Source organism: Rissa tridactyla, chromosome 2 (assembly GCF_028500815.1).
Source record: "Rissa tridactyla isolate bRisTri1 chromosome 2, bRisTri1.patW.cur.20221130, whole genome shotgun sequence".
Lineage (NCBI taxonomy): Eukaryota > Metazoa > Chordata > Aves > Charadriiformes > Laridae > Rissa > Rissa tridactyla.
Genome location: NC_071467.1, coordinates 75,425,402 through 75,445,292, shown reverse-complemented (window position 1 = coordinate 75,445,292; position 19,891 = coordinate 75,425,402). Strand labels below are relative to the sequence as shown.

At 38.9% G+C, this 19,891-nt stretch overlaps 1 protein-coding gene across 16 annotated transcripts in view; it reads right to left on the bottom strand.

Moving 5' to 3' along the window:
- COBL (cordon-bleu WH2 repeat protein) overlaps window positions 1-19,891 on the bottom strand; it is a 178,967-nt gene that overhangs the window by 106,344 nt on the left and 52,732 nt on the right. For 13 of the 16 annotated variants that reach the window (XM_054190123.1, XM_054190124.1, XM_054190122.1 and 10 more), the window contains 4 exons: window positions 14,251-14,457; window positions 5,405-5,615; window positions 4,405-4,633; window positions 2,293-2,337 (listed from right to left, as the gene is read on the bottom strand). In XM_054190123.1, coding sequence (XP_054046098.1) covers window positions 2,293-2,337; window positions 4,405-4,633; window positions 5,405-5,615; window positions 14,251-14,450 — 685 coding nt within the window. In that variant the 5' untranslated portion in view covers window positions 14,451-14,457. Of the gene's footprint in view, window positions 1-2,292; window positions 2,338-4,404; window positions 4,634-5,404; window positions 5,616-14,250; window positions 14,458-18,186; window positions 18,637-19,891 lie in introns of those variants that run through there. The other 3 variants (XM_054190117.1, XM_054190120.1, XM_054190126.1) reach the window with 2 other exon arrangements.

Genomic DNA, 19,891 nt, shown 5'->3' with positions numbered 1-19,891 from the left:
ATCTAAGTAACTGCCAGATCCCACACTTCCTTTTTTATCAAACTTTTGTTTTGAGTTTGTTCCAAAATCTAATGGAAGCAAATCGAATAATTTAATAAACTTCAGTAAGTTTTCAATCACAATTTATTAATCCTTATTAAAAGGCAAAACAGGAGCAAGTTGCTTAGTCTTTAGAAATGCATGTTAGAAGTCTCACTTAAAACTTGTGGAAGTACTCTAATACCAAAAAGAAAAAACCTTTTTAAAAAGATGATGGTGAGTATCTTTAACAACCAACAGGCCTGACTTAACACAGTGAAGTTAATGGAAAGACTCTCAATGTGGATTTGGATAAAGCTCCATGAAGAGGAATGAGACCTTTTGCCTGGAAAAAGAGCTCTCCTTAGAACTTAAACCAGGTGGTTGTGATCATCTTTTCTCTTCTTGGTGCTTTTACTTCAGGTGGGAAGCAAGGCAAGTTCGTATGCATTTCAGGCTGTAAGACCTCAAACAAGCATGTCCTCCTTGAACCAGCTAAGGAACAGTATGAGTTCTCAGGCTGTTTAGTCTCCCTTCAATTTTCCCCAGACAACCCGAGCTGGATGAGCAACATGCTAAGGTCATGCATTACAGGGAAAAATGATTGGTTTGACATTCAATATACAGACTGTAAAGCTCTCCCACTTTTTTTAATGGACACTGCATAATGCTATAAAGATTTCTCCTTGGTTCCAAACACATCAGAGTATCCCACTAGCACACAGAAAGTTTACTGTACAGAGAAAAATTGCTCTCTCTTGCAAATATTTTCTTTATTTGTTAATAAGAAGCAAATGCAAAAGGACTTGTTTGTTGCCAGAGAATAAAGTTTTATGTCACAAAAAATCCCCTCACCCCAGAACTCCTGGAAACTGGTTTGCATTTCACAGAAAGCACACGATTTTCACACAGATCACTTTGCATATCAACAACGTCAGGTGTTAGAAGGTGTTAAGCACATACAGTAGTTCAAAGCACAGTAGAAGAGTAAAGATGATGAACCCATACAAAACCAGGGAGAAACTATCCTTAAGAAAGGCTGCAAATCCCCTGCAAAAAAAAATACAGTAATAAAGTAATACCTTCCTCAAATACTAAGTGCTGCCTATGCTCTTTTACCAGAAACTCCTGTTTTCTGCTCAAGCCTGGGCTGCAACTAGATGTGGGTCACACAGTGTGCTCATGTGGGCTCACGTAGTCTTCAACTATGAATAACGATGAAAGGCTAGCATAAGCAGCGTCAGTAACGCTGCTGATCATCAACATCACCATTAAACATTGTATGATCCCAATAAACCGGGATTTTAAACACAGCATATCATCTCAAAACAACAGAGAACCTTTATGAATCTGGAACAATTTTTTTTAAATAAATACGGTAGATATTCTCTCTATTATTATGCTCTGCATAAGAGGAAGCCATAGCAAGTAATGACAGAGGACTAGGGGAAAAAGTGCTGGCATTAGTGAAGCCAAGAGGCTCGGATTGAGTCAATGGCTGTCACTGCTTACTGGAGATGGACTTCCTTCCAGAAAATTTAAAGATGTTATCCACAGTATTATTTTGGTTATTTTGTGCTTACTAGCAATGCAAAGAAGTAAAGCCAGTTACGTATCAACTATACCTTTCTTGAGGATAATTAATTTAAGCAATGTATTACAACAGACTCGGGGTGGGGGGGGGGAAGGATACACTACGTACGTACATTTTCTGTTTAACTAGAAGCAGAAGCACAGATGTGATCTAATCAAACGCCACCTACTGTAGCAATTCAGAAGTCAGCATCTATTCAGTTATCCAACATGTATACATAGGTTTGATATTAATATGCATCATTGCAAGTAAACTGAAATTAGTGGAAGATCTCATAGATCTCAAAATATTCCTTCTTTGCTACTATACGCATTTCAAACTCAAGAGAGCTATGAAATGTTAGTATTTCAGAAATTCAACTAATCATACTGTAGGTAATGTGAAAAGGCCTGGAATCTGTATAGAAACAGACCATACCACACAACAGTTAAATGACAAGATTTGTTAATTGCTGGCATTTTAAGGGCAATTACTGAAGAAGCAGCATGCACAGAAGTGTGTTTGTTCTAAGCAAAAACACAGACATGTCAACAACACTGTGCAAAAGACAACACAGATCATGAAAATAGCTTGTTTCTTGACAGCATTTTACATGACGTTCTTAAAGACCCATCTACCAATCCCACATTAAACGTAACATGAAGGAAAGATGGTTTTCCCTCAGCAGCATTGTACAGTACCTCTATAGTTCAGAGAAGGTTCAGACTGAGTTTTTGATGGAGGAACTGGAAAAGGCAGGCAATGAAAGGACAAGAGAAGACATATTAAAGTTCTAATATTGCCTCATAAGCCGCAATATTAATTCATTACTCCTAGTATTTGTTTTCCTAAGCATTACAGAAAAAAATGTTGACCGACAACAGACATGCATCGCTGCTACTGGAAGCAGTTTAGCTGCATTTGCATTCATTCCCAACTCACTTGTGAAGCGGCTTCAACTGCAAAATTGAATTATGTAAGCAGGTGGCAGCAGAGCTTGTCTTTTAGTAATCCTTCAGCACTTGGTATTTCTGTTTCAGGGAAGGAGAGAATGACGAGCACGAAGTTTTTCTAGAACCAGCTCTTAGAAGCAGAGTCTATGCTTTCAGCACCTCTGATGCCTTACTCGTTAGTGGGAATTATTTTTAAAAATCTGTCTGTTCTGATAACTAAGCAGACTGGACGTCCGCTCAATGCACAATTCATAGACCAACTGCTACTGAAACCAATGGGATTATTCCTCTTGGAGATTACAAATGAGAAGCAGGAATTTGCTGAAACAAAGGAAATCTTGTAAATTTTATGTGTGTTTACCAGTTTTCTCCTCAGACACCAAAGTGCAAAGTAGGAGGAAGGCAAAAAAGGCTGAAATATGCTCAAGATCAGGCGGATTTTATCATAATGAAAGGTATGCTGAAAGGTTAAAAAAAGAATAAAATATTAAAAAAAAAAATGATGCAGAGAGCAGCACATTATGAAGTGTTACATAATTTGCTGCTGTAAACCCTGCCCTAAGTAAAGTCTTGATTTTGACTGTACAGGCTACAACCAGATCTGAGGACCAATACTGCACCAGTATATACAACATCACTTTCATTTTAAAGGAAAAGAGTTTAAGGAAGGTTTAGGCTAACTACTCCATAAATTGTCCCTGAAGTATGCTGAATGAGTCCTGCTGAATAGTCTGTATGTTCAATATGTTGCTCCAAAATGGTTAGCTTAATTACAGTAAACGTCTTAAAAAAACAAACAAACACAAATTTGAGTTATGATATGTTGTCAGTCACTTTCTTGAGCATCCTAACAATTCAAATGAAAAGAGACATTTAGTTTATTTAAAAGTCTAAGCTCATTGAAATTTGATTCACACAGAGGTAGAACTGTCACTTACCAGAGGAGTTTGAAAGAAGAGACAGAACGTCAACATAAATAAGTAACTGTATAAATAAAAAATAAGCCTGCTTCTCAGCACCTACAAGACTGACGTTATCTAAAGAATAAATAAGGACATTTACTGTGCTGGAAGTGATACCGATTGAGACAAACTGCAGGAGACAATTTTAATGAATATCACTTTCTGACCTCAAAGGAAGTAGCGCTTGTCAATGTGTGTTTTTAAAGCAGGTGTATTTTAAAGCACATCACATAAATATGCTATTTGAATAAACAATCAGGCTGATAAAACTCAAGCTCAAGAAGCTGCCGCTACAATATCATCTGCAACAACAGAAAGTGAGGGTGAATAAACAAGACAACAAAATTTTAAATACAAATACCTCTTAGCTCCTCTTCACTAAACCATGAATAACTTCACTCTTTGAAGGAAGCGCCTCTGAACCTATCCACAGTCTGTTTGTCATAAGCCCTGGTCTGTCGCCTCTGCCTCTCAGCTTTCGCAGCTGCCATGACTATGGCATGTCTCTTCTCTCTTTCTCTCCAACCCACAGCACGGGCAGGTGACAGGCTCTGCCTGGACAAGGCCCCCGTGTTACGCACACCTGTACTGACAGCAGCTCCAGGAGGTAGCAAAGCTCCTCCTTCTGCCCTCCCCAGGCCAAACTGTGCCCTGCCAGGGGCCAGCCCAGCCTGGCACAGGGCCCGAGAGCAGCCAGGGACGGCTGGGCACGCTGCTGTCCTGGCTGCTGCTCTGGGCACGGCTCACTGAACAAACGCACGCTGCTCTCCCACTGAGATGTCACTCTTCTGTTTCAAGCGGGCCCCAAAGCAACAAGAGTACAAATTCTTTTTAGTTGCCCATAATACTGTTGGCACATCATCTAACCGTGCAGTGACTGCTTTCAATCTCAGCTCACCTCTTTTTCTGTCCCAGGCATACAGCTCCTTTATTCCCAGCTCCTCCAAGGACTTGGTAAGCTCCAGCTCCTCCCCAGTGATGCCATCTCGCAAAAGAACAACGTGCTCTTGACTGACTTCACACTTCTCACAAATGGCTGGGATGATGCTGTGAAGAGGCACCTCTGGACTGACTCGAACCACAGCCTTCTGTGTCTTCAAGTAGTTCACTACCAGCCTCACAGATTTCTGCAGAAACAAACACAAACTCTCAGCCTTCCCTCCATGATGGATAGGCTCTCTTACAATGAGAAAGGCATTGAGGATTTCCATATTGTCTTGACTCCTCCTAGGCAAACTTACCCCACATGCATACTATTGCAAAAATATTATTTAAAAAAAAAAACCCAAAACCAACTAATTCCAGAACTCCCCTGTCACTAAGGAGATATTCACAAGAACAGGCAAATAAGGAAAAGGAATCAGAGGCAGCTGTAATTTGTGAATGTTTACAAGTAGCACTCTGAATGGCGTGACCGTGTAATTAGCTATACTGATTCTGAATAATAAAAATTTCAGAAAACATATTTGGAAAATGGCTACTTCTGAATCTACACAATACTGTGAAATACATTTATTAATGATCAGTCTTCTCCCATATCTTCGATAAAGATGGCAAAAAAATACCACCCAAAACCCTACCTACCTCCACACAATCCCACAACCCTCATTTCAGCCACCACTGCAAATTTCAATCACCCCAGCCTTCAGTCAAGGGTCTCTGTAAGAACAGATTTCCATCCATCCAACAACAAGCAACAGAACATTTTGTCTAAACGCTGGAGTCCAGACCGGCATCTGCCAGTCTGCATGCAAATCAGTTAAGCTAGTAAAGCAGGTTATAGTCAATCTCAAGCCTCTCCCAGCTGGTCTGAAGATGCAAAGATTGGAAGAACTTCTTGAAATCGTAGGAATGAAATGATGTTTCATGGCACCATTTTAGCCCTACAGAGTACCGACCTCAGGGACCCTTGGCAGAGGTCGCTTTGTCTTCTCTTCGGGAACCTTCTCTTTCAGAAGTACTGTCTGTACGTCCAAGGCTCCTATCAAAGTGTTTGGCTTGTAACTCAGAGGTTGTTGTGTTCCTGAAGACTTCAGTTCAAGACTATGTTGGGATGGATTTAAGCGATACTGGCTGCATAAATCAACCAACAGATCCATCACAGCTTTACTGCAGGGAAGAAGACATTTGCCATTAGCATGAGAAAAAACAGCTGCTAAAAAAATTACTTCAGTTTTAATATGGGAGAAAAAAGACAATACAAGCTGTGGATGTGTCACTAGTTAACCATCTTTGGGAGGGAACAGTGCTAATGCTTTGAAATGCTAAACAGACCAGATAAAATGTTAGGAATTAAATATATTTGCACTTCAGTGTGTGTTTGTGAGCTGGCAATTAACTATTCACTAAGAGGCAGACAACAGTGCCAATAATAGCACTAACAAACATAAGCCAAGAGTGGACAAAGTGCATCTCATCTGTGAAATCCATACATTAAATTCTCCAATTCAAACCCAGTTCTTTAACATGAAGAAAAGATATAAATAAATGATGCACTCATAGTACAACAAACTCTACCTAGGTTTGAACCATCACAGAATGCAATTCAAACTGGAGCATTTAAATCTGAAACAAAAGGTTGAGAGGATTTTTTTTTCTAGCTTACAACTTTTGAGTTTCTCTCCCCTTCCTACCAACCCATTTGACACCAGCAATATTTCCAAGTACAAGAGATTCCTTCCATATTTCTTTTGGTGAGGTTTAAACCAGTGTAAAACCAAGTTTCAAGTATTTGCATAATCAAGAACTCTTACTGCACATGTGATTCTTAAACCATGAGGTTAAATGAGTCAGTCACTACCCGTCTCTTATACCATGCCTCTGCATGGAGGTACTCCCTTTTGTGTCAGTAACTCAACATTCACTGGAGCTTGATACTGCCTAACGCAGCAGGTATGAACTAAGTTCCTCCACACCCCAGAAATTCTCCTCTACCAAGGTACTGAAGGGTTCTTTTTTTTTTTCAGCCTTCTTCCCTAAAATTCCATCCAGAACCTGAGAAAACAGGTTTATTAAAACTGGTTATGTTTCTATGAAACCGTGAAAAGTTCTGGTTTCATAAACCAATATCTGTCATCAACAAAACAACGGAAGTTGAAAAAAATTACCAGCCCTACCTGAAGCCTGTCATATACATGAGATAATTTTCTTCTAGCAGAAGTGAAAATAAGTGCATAGACAGCATATTTGCCAAAGGAATTGGCACCTCTTCTAATATGTAAACTGTAAAACTGTATACAGACTCAAAATACAAGCAAATTCAAAGAAAATAAAATCCTTCACAGTTAATTAGCTACCACTATTACATCTGTAGCTCAAGAACTGCCCTTCGAGTGCAAGCTGTCGGCATTTGGGACACTGCTCTGTGAGGGGGTGCCCACCATCCTTCTATGTATATGTTGTTGGCCAACAACTGCTCAAAAAGTTGGTGAAGAACCCTGGAGAGCTAATGGCAGAGAAAGACAACAAAAATGAAAAACAAGAATGATCCCTTATTAAGAGGCGAAAGACTAAAACATATGTAGATGACAGCTCTTCCCATGCAAGGGATGATAAAGGACCTTCTTTAAAGTAACCTATTTCAAGTTTAACCGAGTTACTCAGCGTGAGCTGAAAAAGTGTTAAGTGTGGAAAATTTGAAATAGATGATCGCATTTAAAAGAAGAACACAGTGAGAAGATGATGACTGAAGATCAAACAAGGAAAACAGATGTCATTAATATGTACGGGAGGCTTCGGAAAAATAGAGCAGTGTGGTAACTTCTAACATAGAGAGCATACAAACAGAAACATGTAGTATCTAAATTGAAACTATATCAGGTCATTTCAAGATGACTTATTCTGGCACTGTCCTCAAGTTGCAAATGTCTGTATTTCAGAACCATGTTTAATTCATATGTAACATGCCACAAACCAACAGAAACATTTACACCTACTAAGTCCAAACTATAGGAGAACCCCACCTACACTGATATTTACATGAGTATTCATTATGCTGTGCAGCAGTGAGCATTTAACAAAGTGTCAGTCCACCTGATACAGATCTCAGCTTGTCTGTTTACAGACATACTTCTTTTAAAGTGAAATTTGCATGTGTTTTTTTTCCCTTCAGCCTTATTACTACTGTTTCAGAGAAAAGCAAATAACCTGGCAGAACCGCAATAGGTGGTGTTCTACATGCCAGACACTTCTATTTAAAGTGGAACGCTAATATATTTCTGTAATGCATAACATTGTGATAATTCATTTGAATTTGGACAGTTATCTTACCTCATGTAAACTACTTCATTAAAAACACTTTAAAAAAAAAAAAGAGTATTTGAAAAAGCATTTAAAAATATCGTTTGTCAAAAGAACAGTTTATGATTCCGTGCACCTTCCACTGAAATTATGGAATACGTTCAGCAGCAACAGTACCACAATTGTAACAAGATTAGAATCCACACCAGCCATTTGAGAAAATAAGTTGCAGACAATCATGCAAGTTGAACAAATTTGTCCAGACAACGGATAATTTAAAAATCCAGCCAAATTAGAGTTCATCTTTTTGTTGATTACAGAGCAGGTGTGTGTTAAATGTAACACTTAAAGTCTGCAACATCCTATCCTGAGTCATGCTGCTCAGAATACACAACTGTTCCATAAAAAGCATCCCCAGGCTTCATCTGCACCATTCAGGAGTACAAATTAAGCAATATCTCTGAAGCTTTTGAAACAACTTCAAAGTTAATAGTATTCTCTTCCCAAAATATAAATTTGGGAAAATAATTTTCACGAAACTTAAAGAAAAAAAGAAAGAAAGAAAAAGAGTGGAATTTTTCAAACAAAATTCATGTGTTTCCAGAGAAGTAACAGAGCTGGGAAGTCCTTGCAATAAAGCTATTCTGATCAGATTTCAATTTCACCAACTCGAAAAATTTTCCTTCTAAACTGTAATACAGTTCAGCTTGATATTAAATGGGAATTTTTTTTCAAGTAACTCCACATATACACCACACACAGAAACAAAACGCAGTGGGAGAATGGTACTGAGCCATCTACTAATCTAAACCAACTTTCTTGCTAACCTTGGGTGGAATATGGCTCTTGGAAGATGCAAAGAGTGAATCCTTCCTTTGCTTCCATCTCGTTACAGACATATCTGCACTTTATTTTAACCTGCTTTTGAGACCTGGTAGACAGCATGCTCTATTTTGAAATTCAGGCAGATTTGATCATAAAGGAAATAGTGTGGCCAGCAGATCTAGGAAGTGATCAGCCCCCTGTACTCAGCACTGGTGAGGCCGAACCTCAAATACTGTTTTCGGTTTTGAGCTTTTCCAACGTAAATGATTCTATGATTAAGTCTAAAGCTGAAATGAAGAAGTTAAATGTCTCCTGCCTTCCCAACTACTCAGCTAAGAAACACATTACTTACTTATTTTAATAACATGTTGCTGAAATTTTGAGTGGAGAAACCAAACACTAAGTGAACAGATACCAAACAGTAATGACTGATAAGCAAATACTGGAGCACAGAAATTAAACTGGAGGATGAACCCAATGTAAGATTCAGATAAGATGGTCCCGTCTCTGTCCTGATATTCTATTACTAAGCTGTTTGACATTTACCACCACTTCTGGCCAGTAAAGAATAACTATTTTGTCAGCAATATTTATCAGGCTGAAGTCCTGATTGAATTTGAGCATGTCGAACCGTGTGTCCTGTTGTTCACCAGTAAAATGCAGCAAATACGTCTACTGTTTAAGAGGCAGAGAACAATGGAGTTGTTTTAGGTGTGGCTTGACCTAATCTCATTGGATCACAGCAAAATCCATTTTAAAACACAGCCTGGTACATCTGGGAAATAAACGTTTAGGATAAAGTTGTACTCTATCAAATGACATTGACTTCCCTATTACTTTCTAGTTTCAAGCTACAAATGTCCATAAAAAAAAAATCTCAAAATGGAGTAAAGAATCTTCTTTCTTATGGTCAATGTCAAACACACATTAGGAATCTAAAGGGACAATTGACTGGAAAAGAAAAACAGTAGTGAAGGGGGGGGGTGACCTGAAGTCTCTGACACTTTCACTATTTGCATTTAAAACATAAAATAGCATTAGTCATTATTATTTTCTCATGTTCCAAAGCACAGCAGGCACTTCATGAAAAGATTATAAGTTTTCCTAGACAACCAGAAGTACAGGAAGGACGTTAAACCAATATTCACCAATGCTTTCTATTTATTTTCTTATTTTGCTTATGTTTATTTGGCTCTTATTTTCCATAATTGGGTAAGTCCACAGAACGAACATCAAGATGATACACAAGAAGAGGCAGAGAACTGGGTTGCTGCCTGTAAGTAACAATCCCTACGGTGACAGAGCCAGACTCTTGGTGGTGAACAGCAAGAGCACAAGAGACAAGGAGGAAGTCACATTTAGGTACAAGGAAACATTTTTTCACCACAAGGATGGTCAAGCCCTGGAACAGGGGTACCGACAGGTTCAGAAACCTTCTCCCTGGAGGTATTCAAACTTGCCTGGAGACAGCCTTGAGGAACGTGCTCTTGAGAGACCTGCACTGAGCTGTGAGTTACAGCAGGTGAGGTCCAGTGACCCCTTCCAATATAAATTATTCTGCAAATAATTCTAGTAAGATTTTTTTTTTTTAAAGCGTACATTGAACTACTGTAGTTTTGACCTGACCCCTATTTAGAATTTAGTTAAGATCATTTTTAACCCTTTTGCTGTATGTGTACTGTTCATCTTCTTCTAAGAACACCTCTTTCATGTTTCACCGACCTGGCCTGATTTCACACCTTCAGTCTTTCTTGAGACATCGTTCCATATGTCGAACTATAAGCCCACAATTAATATCACTTAAGTCTCTTTCACTGAGAATTATGTGAGAATATTCTTTCTGTGATGACATCAGCTTTATGCTCCATATAATGCATACTCTGTACTGAGCTCAGTCCTCCAGTAACTGCAGAATGGGACTACAGCTTCAGCTAGTTTATTATTTGTTCTAGTGTCCTGCTCTCTGTGCATCACATGGATGAGACAATTTGTGTAACATGTCAGATAACAGCATGAGCAACAACTGCCCAGTCTACTCTTCTGCATGTTGGACATCCATGTGCTGACAACTCCAAACCAAATATCATTTAGCTTTAAACATCCTCATTTTTCCGCATTATACTTCAGATACTACTGACTTCTCAAGCTGCTGACACTAAACGTCTGTATTTGTGTTAATTGGGAAGTCCACCTCAGTGTCACACAGTGTGAATGGAGACAGAGGTATGATCCCTTTATTTACAGGTTACCCATTAGAAGTATTACCTGTGAGAAACACATTCAGAAAAAGTTTCTGTTAACTCTTATGAGATTTTCAACTTATTTTCTTTCTAAATATCTAGCCATCGCTTCTGCCAGGCCTACAGTTTGTGTGGATCTGCTATAGATCTATATGCATAAAATGTGTAAGTGGCCAGTGCAACATATTTTATAATTCTTTTCGGGGGCAGAAGGCTAACAGTTTTTCATTAATATTTTACATGTTTTACAGTAGAGTTCACAGGGACCAATTATTTTTTAAAAAAAACAACCTGTTTTTTAATCCTATTCTTAGGGACTTAACTGTCCTAAAATCTGCAATATGTATTTCCAAAATCTAGAATAAATTGTGTGTTACAAGATGGCAATAAACTCTTAAAGAGAGACTGTCAGCTTGAGTTAACTCTTCTAAATAAATCTACCTAAAATTTCCATATTCCAATAAAATATCTTTAAATAGCAGACACTTTCTTTTTTTCTTGAACTATCTTTCAAGAGAATTTAATGAGAATTTTCTGCCTTCTTGCTGATATTTATAGGAACTTTCTTTATAGAGAACAAAGTAAAATTAACAACATGCTGCTTTGCTTACATACAATGAACAATTTGAAAGAGATAACTTTGACTTTTAACTTGGTTCATTTATAATAAACTTAAGTGATAATAATTAACTACAGTAGTTGTATTTTCAAACATCCTCTAGTGTACTTCATGGCTCTGTGAACTGCTTTTCTGAAATTACAGAATCATTTTTCATTACGATGATGCCCAGGGCAAGGTTTTGCAAATTTTTTTGCAACAGAAAAGCTATTTCCCCAGGGTACCAAAAAGCAGATTTTGCAGAATGCAGTTTTAATGATGGCAACAAAAATACTGAAGATTTATTGCAGTATAAACAACAGCAGAATTTGTCGCAAATGTCCTTCCATGATATCACCACAGATAAAAAGGGTGAACAGGGAAAAGAATTTATCATCTGCATTGGCTCTCATACTGTTTCAAACTAAATGAAACACATTCTTTTTTCATCCAGTATCTTCATCATTAAATGTTTACCTCTGAGTATCACTGTACTTTGTAGCTGTCCAGTTTACAATGTAAAAACAATGCAAAAAGACAAAAAAACCTGGTCTTTCACCCAAACCCAGAGACTTAAGACAGTCCATCCCCTAAAAATTTCAGATGCTTTTGACTTTTTTTTTTCTTTTATTCCACATCCCTAAAAATGTAACCAGTGTTAACGTACAGAAAATTTCATCTTTCAGTGGTTAGAAAGAACAGCAGCACACAGGAGGTCTGTTCATAGAGTGATGCCACTACAATACAGGGCTCATTAGAGGGTATCCTTTTCTTATTTCATAACTTGTTAGGATGATTTACTCCCCTCCTCAGTTTCCATCATCTTCCACCTCCCACAGCTGGCTATCAGTGCCTGCTATTCGTCACCAACTCTCCACTCCAAGTGCTCAAGACAGTGCTGAGAGAGAACACCTATTACCTACGTTAGGCACTGGTGAAACTCAGATGAGCAGATTAGCACAAGCAGGAATTTAATTGCTGCCTAAATCAGGGGCCTAGACCTGTCATGCAGCCAATGGAGAGAACCGGGCACCTTCACTGAACTATTAAGAGAACATTTTGGTTGATTAGAGTGCTTAACATAGACAACGTAAATAACCCGACAAACGTCTAAGGTTTAATTTTCAACATTTCTTTCAGGTTTCAATCCTCAAACTAAGGACACTAACAATAAAACTACTCAGCCTCAGTGTACATGATAGCAATGGTAGTGATAAACACCTGCGTGAGAGCCAGAAAGTTTACTGTATCGGGATTTTTCATTTGTTCCCTGCTCCTGTAACTTGTATGTTCTTCAAAAGGTCTCATTAAAACACCACTCTTGCAGTGCTCTTGGAGCGTTTGTTTTGGGGTGGGATTTTTTAAGGAAAAGAAAATCTTTTCTAGCTGTATGGCAATTATGTATCTCTCCATACAAAATGCTACATGAAGATTAGCCTCTTGTTGGCTCCCAGATGGCTTGCATTTGCCAATGAAATATCAGCTTTCTTTGGGATCTAAGGGCCAGTGAGTTTCATGCCCTATTCTACTTTCCAGGCCCCTGTTCTCATCTTTCTCTCATTAAGCCCAAATCTCCCTATAAAAACTTCATCACTAAACATATAATTTGAGAGTTCTGATAAGCATTGCTTTCCTTTAAAACCTTTAACACCGCTCTGGCTTTGGTTCTGACCCACACAAGTTCCACTAGTCTCCTGAGAGTGAATAAGCGAACACTAATTTCTACAAGAAACCACTTCCACAAGAAGACACTACGAGCTGCTGTACGCATCCTCCTCAGCGATCAAAATACACTAACAGACAAACTGTCAAAACAGACTAATATATGACCAAGAAGAGTAGTTTTACAGGAATGCAGACTAACTACTGCAAACTCCAAATGTAAAATAAGCACATCAACAGGCATCTACATATCACGGTCTAGTGGGAGGTGTCCCTGCCCATGGCAGGGGGGTTGGAACTAGATGATCTCTAAGGTCCCTTCCAACCCAAACCATTCTATGATTTTATGATCCTCCTAATGTGGTACTACCACTTTCTAAGGTTTCTTGACTGCCGCCAACCACACCATGGTTTGGTACAGTTTCATCATAGTATTGAAGACATTGTTAAAACTCTTCCAAGTTCTTTCTTAGAGTAATGAGTTTCTCTCTTTCAAAACAGTTCTTGCAGAGATATTGAGGAGAAGGAAGAGCTCCCATGGTGAAGAAAATTATTCTCAAAACTGCCTTTTCAATACAATTTGTCCTTGATTGTACCCAGTGACAAGGAGAACCTCTCTCGCTCTTCCCGTGGAAAAAACAATAAGCTTTTATATAGAAAAGGCTTCCTAAATACCAGCAGATGCTTTGCTGTCTACACAGTTACAATGTATTTGATGTCTACACAATCACAATGTATTTGTGAAGGCAGGATCTCTACACGTGATGAATCATTCATCTTCTGAGCTTGCTTCTTGGCATGACTCCAGACAGGCGCACTGTCAGGATTGCTGTATGCCAGCAGCACCTACTTCCACTACACCAAAACCCCTCTGTACTACGAGATGTGATACAATCTAAGACTAGCCCTGTGACACTACATAGAAGAGATGGATCGATACACATTCTGAGGGTGATCCATGGGGAAAACAGTGACACAATAGCTGCTAAATCCTTCCTGCCCCGGCAGAAAGGGTCTTTTATACATGGTTTTCAGGACTCTCTGGTACAACAGCTGCCTAAAATGCAGAGAGAAGCTTGTCAGAGAAATCCCATCAACTCAGAAAGGGAGACATTAGAATCAGCAAGTATTCCACTGGGAATGGAGAGCTCCAGAAAGCAGGAGCTAATCAAAGCCTTACCTTCCTTGTACTGTGCTCTTCTGCTCCACCCCGCTGGGTAAAATGACTGTGAAGTCCACCGATCTGTTTATCATGTTCTCCTTCATGCTCACAAGGCTCTGATCAGAAGTTACAGCTGTCTCTGCAGGTGACTTTTCCTCACTGTGAATTCTACTTACTGCAGAAGGTTGATTTGGTGGAGGAGGAGCACGAGCTTTCATTCTTCTCCTTGAGAAATAAAGGCAAGAAGAAAATTAATAATTTCTTGCGAGCGAAGTATAAACATGTTAATAAGAAAAGATGTTCTTCCAGCCATAATCTCAGATTGTTCTAAAAATTTCCTCCAATGCAAACCATTTTTCTTTATCATGAAACTTTTCAATGGAGTTGCATTTTATTTTTATCTCCTCCCTAAAAATATGCTAATTTATTAGATGATGCACTCACTCTCACTCCTGCTGTTTGCTTTCCACGCCCCAGGGGATGAATCAGTTCCATAATTAGGATATGAAATAATCATTATTTTATCAAGTATGAAGCATGCTTTTATGAAGAGTGAAACAGAAATGTTGGCTCCAGTCCAGATCTGACTCAAGAAAGAGTTGTATTTAGGTAAACGAACGTTTCCTCCAAGTCAGCATGGCAGGAGCGGAGGCAGGGTGAGATTTCATTCAGCTGTATTTGGGTTCTGCAGTATTACTTGAGATACTGTCTCTTCCTCTGCTCTGAGTAAGTAGTATTAAACTTGGCTCATCATACTTCACAGGGAAGCACCATGAAAAGGTCAACCATGAATGATACCACTTCTTACCATGCAACGCTAAGAGACTATGGCTCTTTGAAAGCACCCTGAAGAGAACTCGTTCTTCAGTAGAAGGCTATGCTCCATAGCTGACATACAGAAAAGCTGCATCAACTTGCACCACACAAGCAGTGTACTTTACAGAGATATAAAACCACCACAAACTCAAAGTTTACTTCATTGGCAAGCTGCCAGACAGATAAGCAACATATGTGCGCTGTTAAACTTCTGAATAGCTGGCCTCATACCAAGCACATGTCTAAGAGGATTAATTCTCATGATTAATATCCCAGTGACCTCTTCTGACTAGATTTATGCCTAGTTTAAGTCAGATTTTAGTGTAACAGATGGAAAAAGCGGTGAAATATTTACTAAGAAATTATTACCCAGGCTTACTGCCTGAATTTTTTAATTTGACTGGTTTTAGGGTGCAGGAAGAGAAGAGATTATGATTCTACACATCATTTTCACCCTGCGAACAACATAAACAGAGGTCCAGAAGTGAAAAGCACAGAAAAAGCACTCTAACCCTTAAAAGCCTGCAAAGCTTAATGGCTGAATCAGCCAAGGGCAAAACTGTGTTCAGGGAAAAAAAAAATAATTAAAAAACTGAACCGGACTAATACCAAACCAAACTTTCTTTAATTAGAGACACTGTGTATTCTCATGGATAAAAAGACTAAACATACAGTTTTGATTACCAATGTAAGCTCCTGGCAGAGGAAAAAGTAAGAGCTACATCACATCACAAAAAAGAAGAGTTCAGAAACAATCCAAATCCTCTACACTTTTTAATCAGTATTTGCATTTGACTGACAATTTCTATGACATGTCTCCAATTGCAAAAATATCACTACACTACTCTGAAAATGCACATTTCAGTAAGACCACTGCAGGACACTATAAAATTAGTGGTGATGCAGATACTTCATTTCATTTCCTGTGCGTATAACAAATAGCATTCTCTACAAATACACAGGGAGAGCTCCTGCCATGTTTATTAGCATACAGCAATTTCTCTTCCATGGGAAATTTCCCACAAACACTCCCTTTTTATCCTATCTACACCCAACGAGTCATGCAGTCATCAGTCACCAACTTGCAGCTCCTACACTCACCATGGAGGTGATGATAAAAAGTTCAAGGTTTTATTGTCTGTCAAACTACCTTGACTTTCTTTATGTCCATGAACCAAACTCTTAATTTATTTACTTGCCTATAAAAGATAAAAAAAAGAAATTGGGATTAATCTTCTGCTCAGATCTCGTCACATTTGGCTACAGTTGTTATTTGTAAGCAGGTGGTGAGAGACATGGGAATTTTGCATAAATTCAGATCACACCAACGTAGCTTTACAATCACGTGGTGCAACATTTAAGGATATCAGATCAATTTACAAATGATGTAATTCTTGCCCTCCATAACATCAGCTGCATCAATATAAGTAGCTACAGAAATTCACATCAACTTGTTTTTTAAAACAAGCTTTTATTTTGATTTTTTAAAGCTTGTCCTACAATGTAGGGGACAATCTCCAATACAAAATACCAGAGGGAGTGGGAAGAAAAGAAGCAAGCAAGTGTCATGAGCCTAGCAGAACTATTTTTTTTTTAAATTATGATTTACCTGGACTTGTAAATTCCAGATCTCACAGGGAACAGAGAAGAAATAAAACAATAAAACAAGAAAATAAAATAAACATGAAACTGAAACCAGCTGAAACTAAAGAGACTTGAAACTTCAGGGGAGAAGTGAAGAATGACTGAGTTTTGAAGCTGATGAAGGAGCTGGAAGTAACTTGGGAGCGTGCTGCACACGTTTGTTCCCTAGAATAACATAAAGCTGCATCTGGTTTTCTGAAGGAACAGACAAAGTCAGACACCTTAATACCAATTTATAGCTCAAAAATGGGAGTGCATGTTTTATTTGGTCACTTTTTAAGTACTCTTTACAGCCAATTCTGCAGTTACAGACGTTTTACAACACTGCTTGGGGCCTGGGTGTGTGTGTGTGTGTGTCAGGAAATCAGGCACCATACCAGCAAAAGCATCAGCTATACATTGACTAGTGATGTTCACTTTACCTCCATAAAATGCAAAACAATGCATATTCTTTTTTTTTTTTTTTACATGGTCAGGACCTTTTAGATACTACAGTCCTCCTCTTCTTTTGCAGCGAAAGGACAGTGCAGGTCTGTTTCTTTCAGAGACACCAGAGAAAGGAAAAGGGAAAACATTCCCGCTACAGTCTCTCTAACCTAGCAACAGTTCAGGTGACCTCATACGAACTTTTCCACAATAGGGACTACACACTCTCCTGAAACACTGCGACTGCTTTAAATGCCTGGGTTTCAACATTTTCCAAATGACACATTTTTAAACTACTTCAGTGGAAGCAGATCCCTTTAAAATTCACATTTGTACAGCGATATGTGGCACAGATTTGCATTGCCTCGCCAACTTTCTGAAACATCTCGGTAGCAGAAAGTAGCTCCATGAACCGCAGACCAAAATCCACAGCTCTAGCTCTACCTTGGACCTGCACAATCAGCTGCTTTTTGAAGGGCTCCAGCAGCTGCAGTCAGAAGGTACTGAGAAGCCTGTTAATACTATTAACAGAAAAAGAACTCAGCTTTCTCTGTCAGAGCTACAATGGTTATAAAGGACAACACAAAAGCACTTCATAATAAAAGCCTTTTTGTTTCCCCACTAAAATAATGCACAGAGACAGTGTATGATTTAAAAGGCTGGTTTAAGCCACGGGTGCTTTCCATGCTATAAACACAGCATGCTACAAAAAAGTTGCATACTGTTCTTTAGTATGAGCTAAATTCAAACTAAATTTAGCTAAACTGCAATTTTTTTTTGCCACAAGCATCTTTCACTGTGTTCAGTACTCAGATACTCGTTGAGCCCCCCTACCCCTAGTGTGCGGATGAAATTACAAGCAGGAACACTTCAAACCCATGATTCACTCACAGTTACAGGAATGCTGTGATCCAGCCCTTGATATGGAGACAGACTAAAGCAGCTGATTTTAATACACAAGCGTACTGTGCTTTTTTACCAAGGCTTGAAATAGTCCACCTCACTACTGTAAACAGAAAAAATTTATATAGGCATGGAATAATTAGGCAGAATACATAAATAACCTACCAGCACTGTTCTCAGTAACAGCATCAGGCTTCCCAGAACGGAAAAGGAAAAACAAGCAGCAAACAGACCAACAAGACGAGCACTTCTGCAGTACAGCGCATAGAACAAATGCAACAGAAACAAAGAAAAGTTTCGCCACACTAAAAACTTCAAGACAAGGTAACGCAAGCCCTTTGGACCTACACTTTATTAATATGTAACTACCAAGCAATAGGATGCGACCTGGACTTTACATCCTATGCTGAAAAAGCATGATCTCTGTTTCAAATAGAAGTGGTTCTGGGAGCTCTGCCCTCATGGCAATGCTATGGAGAGATTGTCGGTCTTCAGATAAGATCTAACACCAACAGAAAAAATAAAAATGGAGGGATCCTACACATTTCCACCATGCCCAAGAAAATCTGGAACCCCCTCTGCCCTGTAAGGCAAAAGCAACTTATCAAGTACTGGGCACACTTCACCCCATGGATATCAGCAGGAATTTGGCAAGAGCTCCATACTACACCTGTTCGTAGAATCTCATCCTTTCTATGCCAATTCTCTAACCATTCATTAAAAAAAAAAAAAAAAACCAAACCCAAAACAAACCAAAAAAAAACCCAAAAAACCCCCAAAAACAAAACACAAAAAAAATCCCAACAACAACAAACTCCAACCAAACCAAACCTAAAAAACAACCAGCCCTCAACATAGCAGAACTATGGCAACATTCATTTTTGATATAGTGAACAACTAGCACAGGACCTCTAACCCAGTCGAGCCAATGTGCAATCTTGTCAATGCACAAGGCTGGAACAGTTGCAGAGGGCTTCTCTGTGACATTCGTTTGCACCCCATCTCATAATTAGGAGGACCAAACCAACGTGAGAGTGCTCAGCGATGAGGGCAGTACGCAAACACAGGGTCTCCTAGGTGGAAAACAGGAGGCAATGAAGTAAACGTTCTCCACTTTCAGGTGATTGCACTCCTACAAGTCTTTTGAGGGGAAATCTATGTACATCGCCATTTGAGGAAAAAAAGCAGATGAGTACCTTCTGGCTCTCTCTCTCTCTGGTAACTTGCACAGCAAAGCTAGAAACCCAGCCCTAAGGCACACCTCATACTCCAAACTATCAAGATGCAAACAACATGGCAGAAGTCACTCCTGCCTAGTGATCTAGCCCATGAAGCAGATATCCTTCAGAGAACGTTCCTCTTTTCATTGATTGTGGCAAAGCCAAAAAAAAAAAAACAAAACAAAACAAAAAAAAAAAAAAACAAAAAAAAAAACAAAAAACCACCCACACCAAAAAAAAAACAACAAACAAAAAACAACCCCAGATCACAGGCTGGAAAAAGAAACTCACTGTAACAGAACTAATAGCATGCCAAGTTTCCTCTTCATAAGTAAAATCCTTTCAGCTTCTCGACGCAGCAGCTCAGAAAAATTATAACACATCACAAATGTAAAAGAAATACAAACAGATAAGCATCAACATAAAGTCACCTCAAGAATTTTGAAAATGGAAAACAGAAGTTAAACAAATCCCACAGAGATGGAGAAAGGAAATGAGGAGAACGTGATAATGTCCATAACTACTAGGCAGGAGTTCATCCAGACAGCTTCACACTGTAAACTAGAGCTCCATTCCACTTTACCATCCGAAATACTTAAATAACCAACTAAACTGAGCTTTTGTTCTGCTCTTTATTTGGAGGGAGAGGA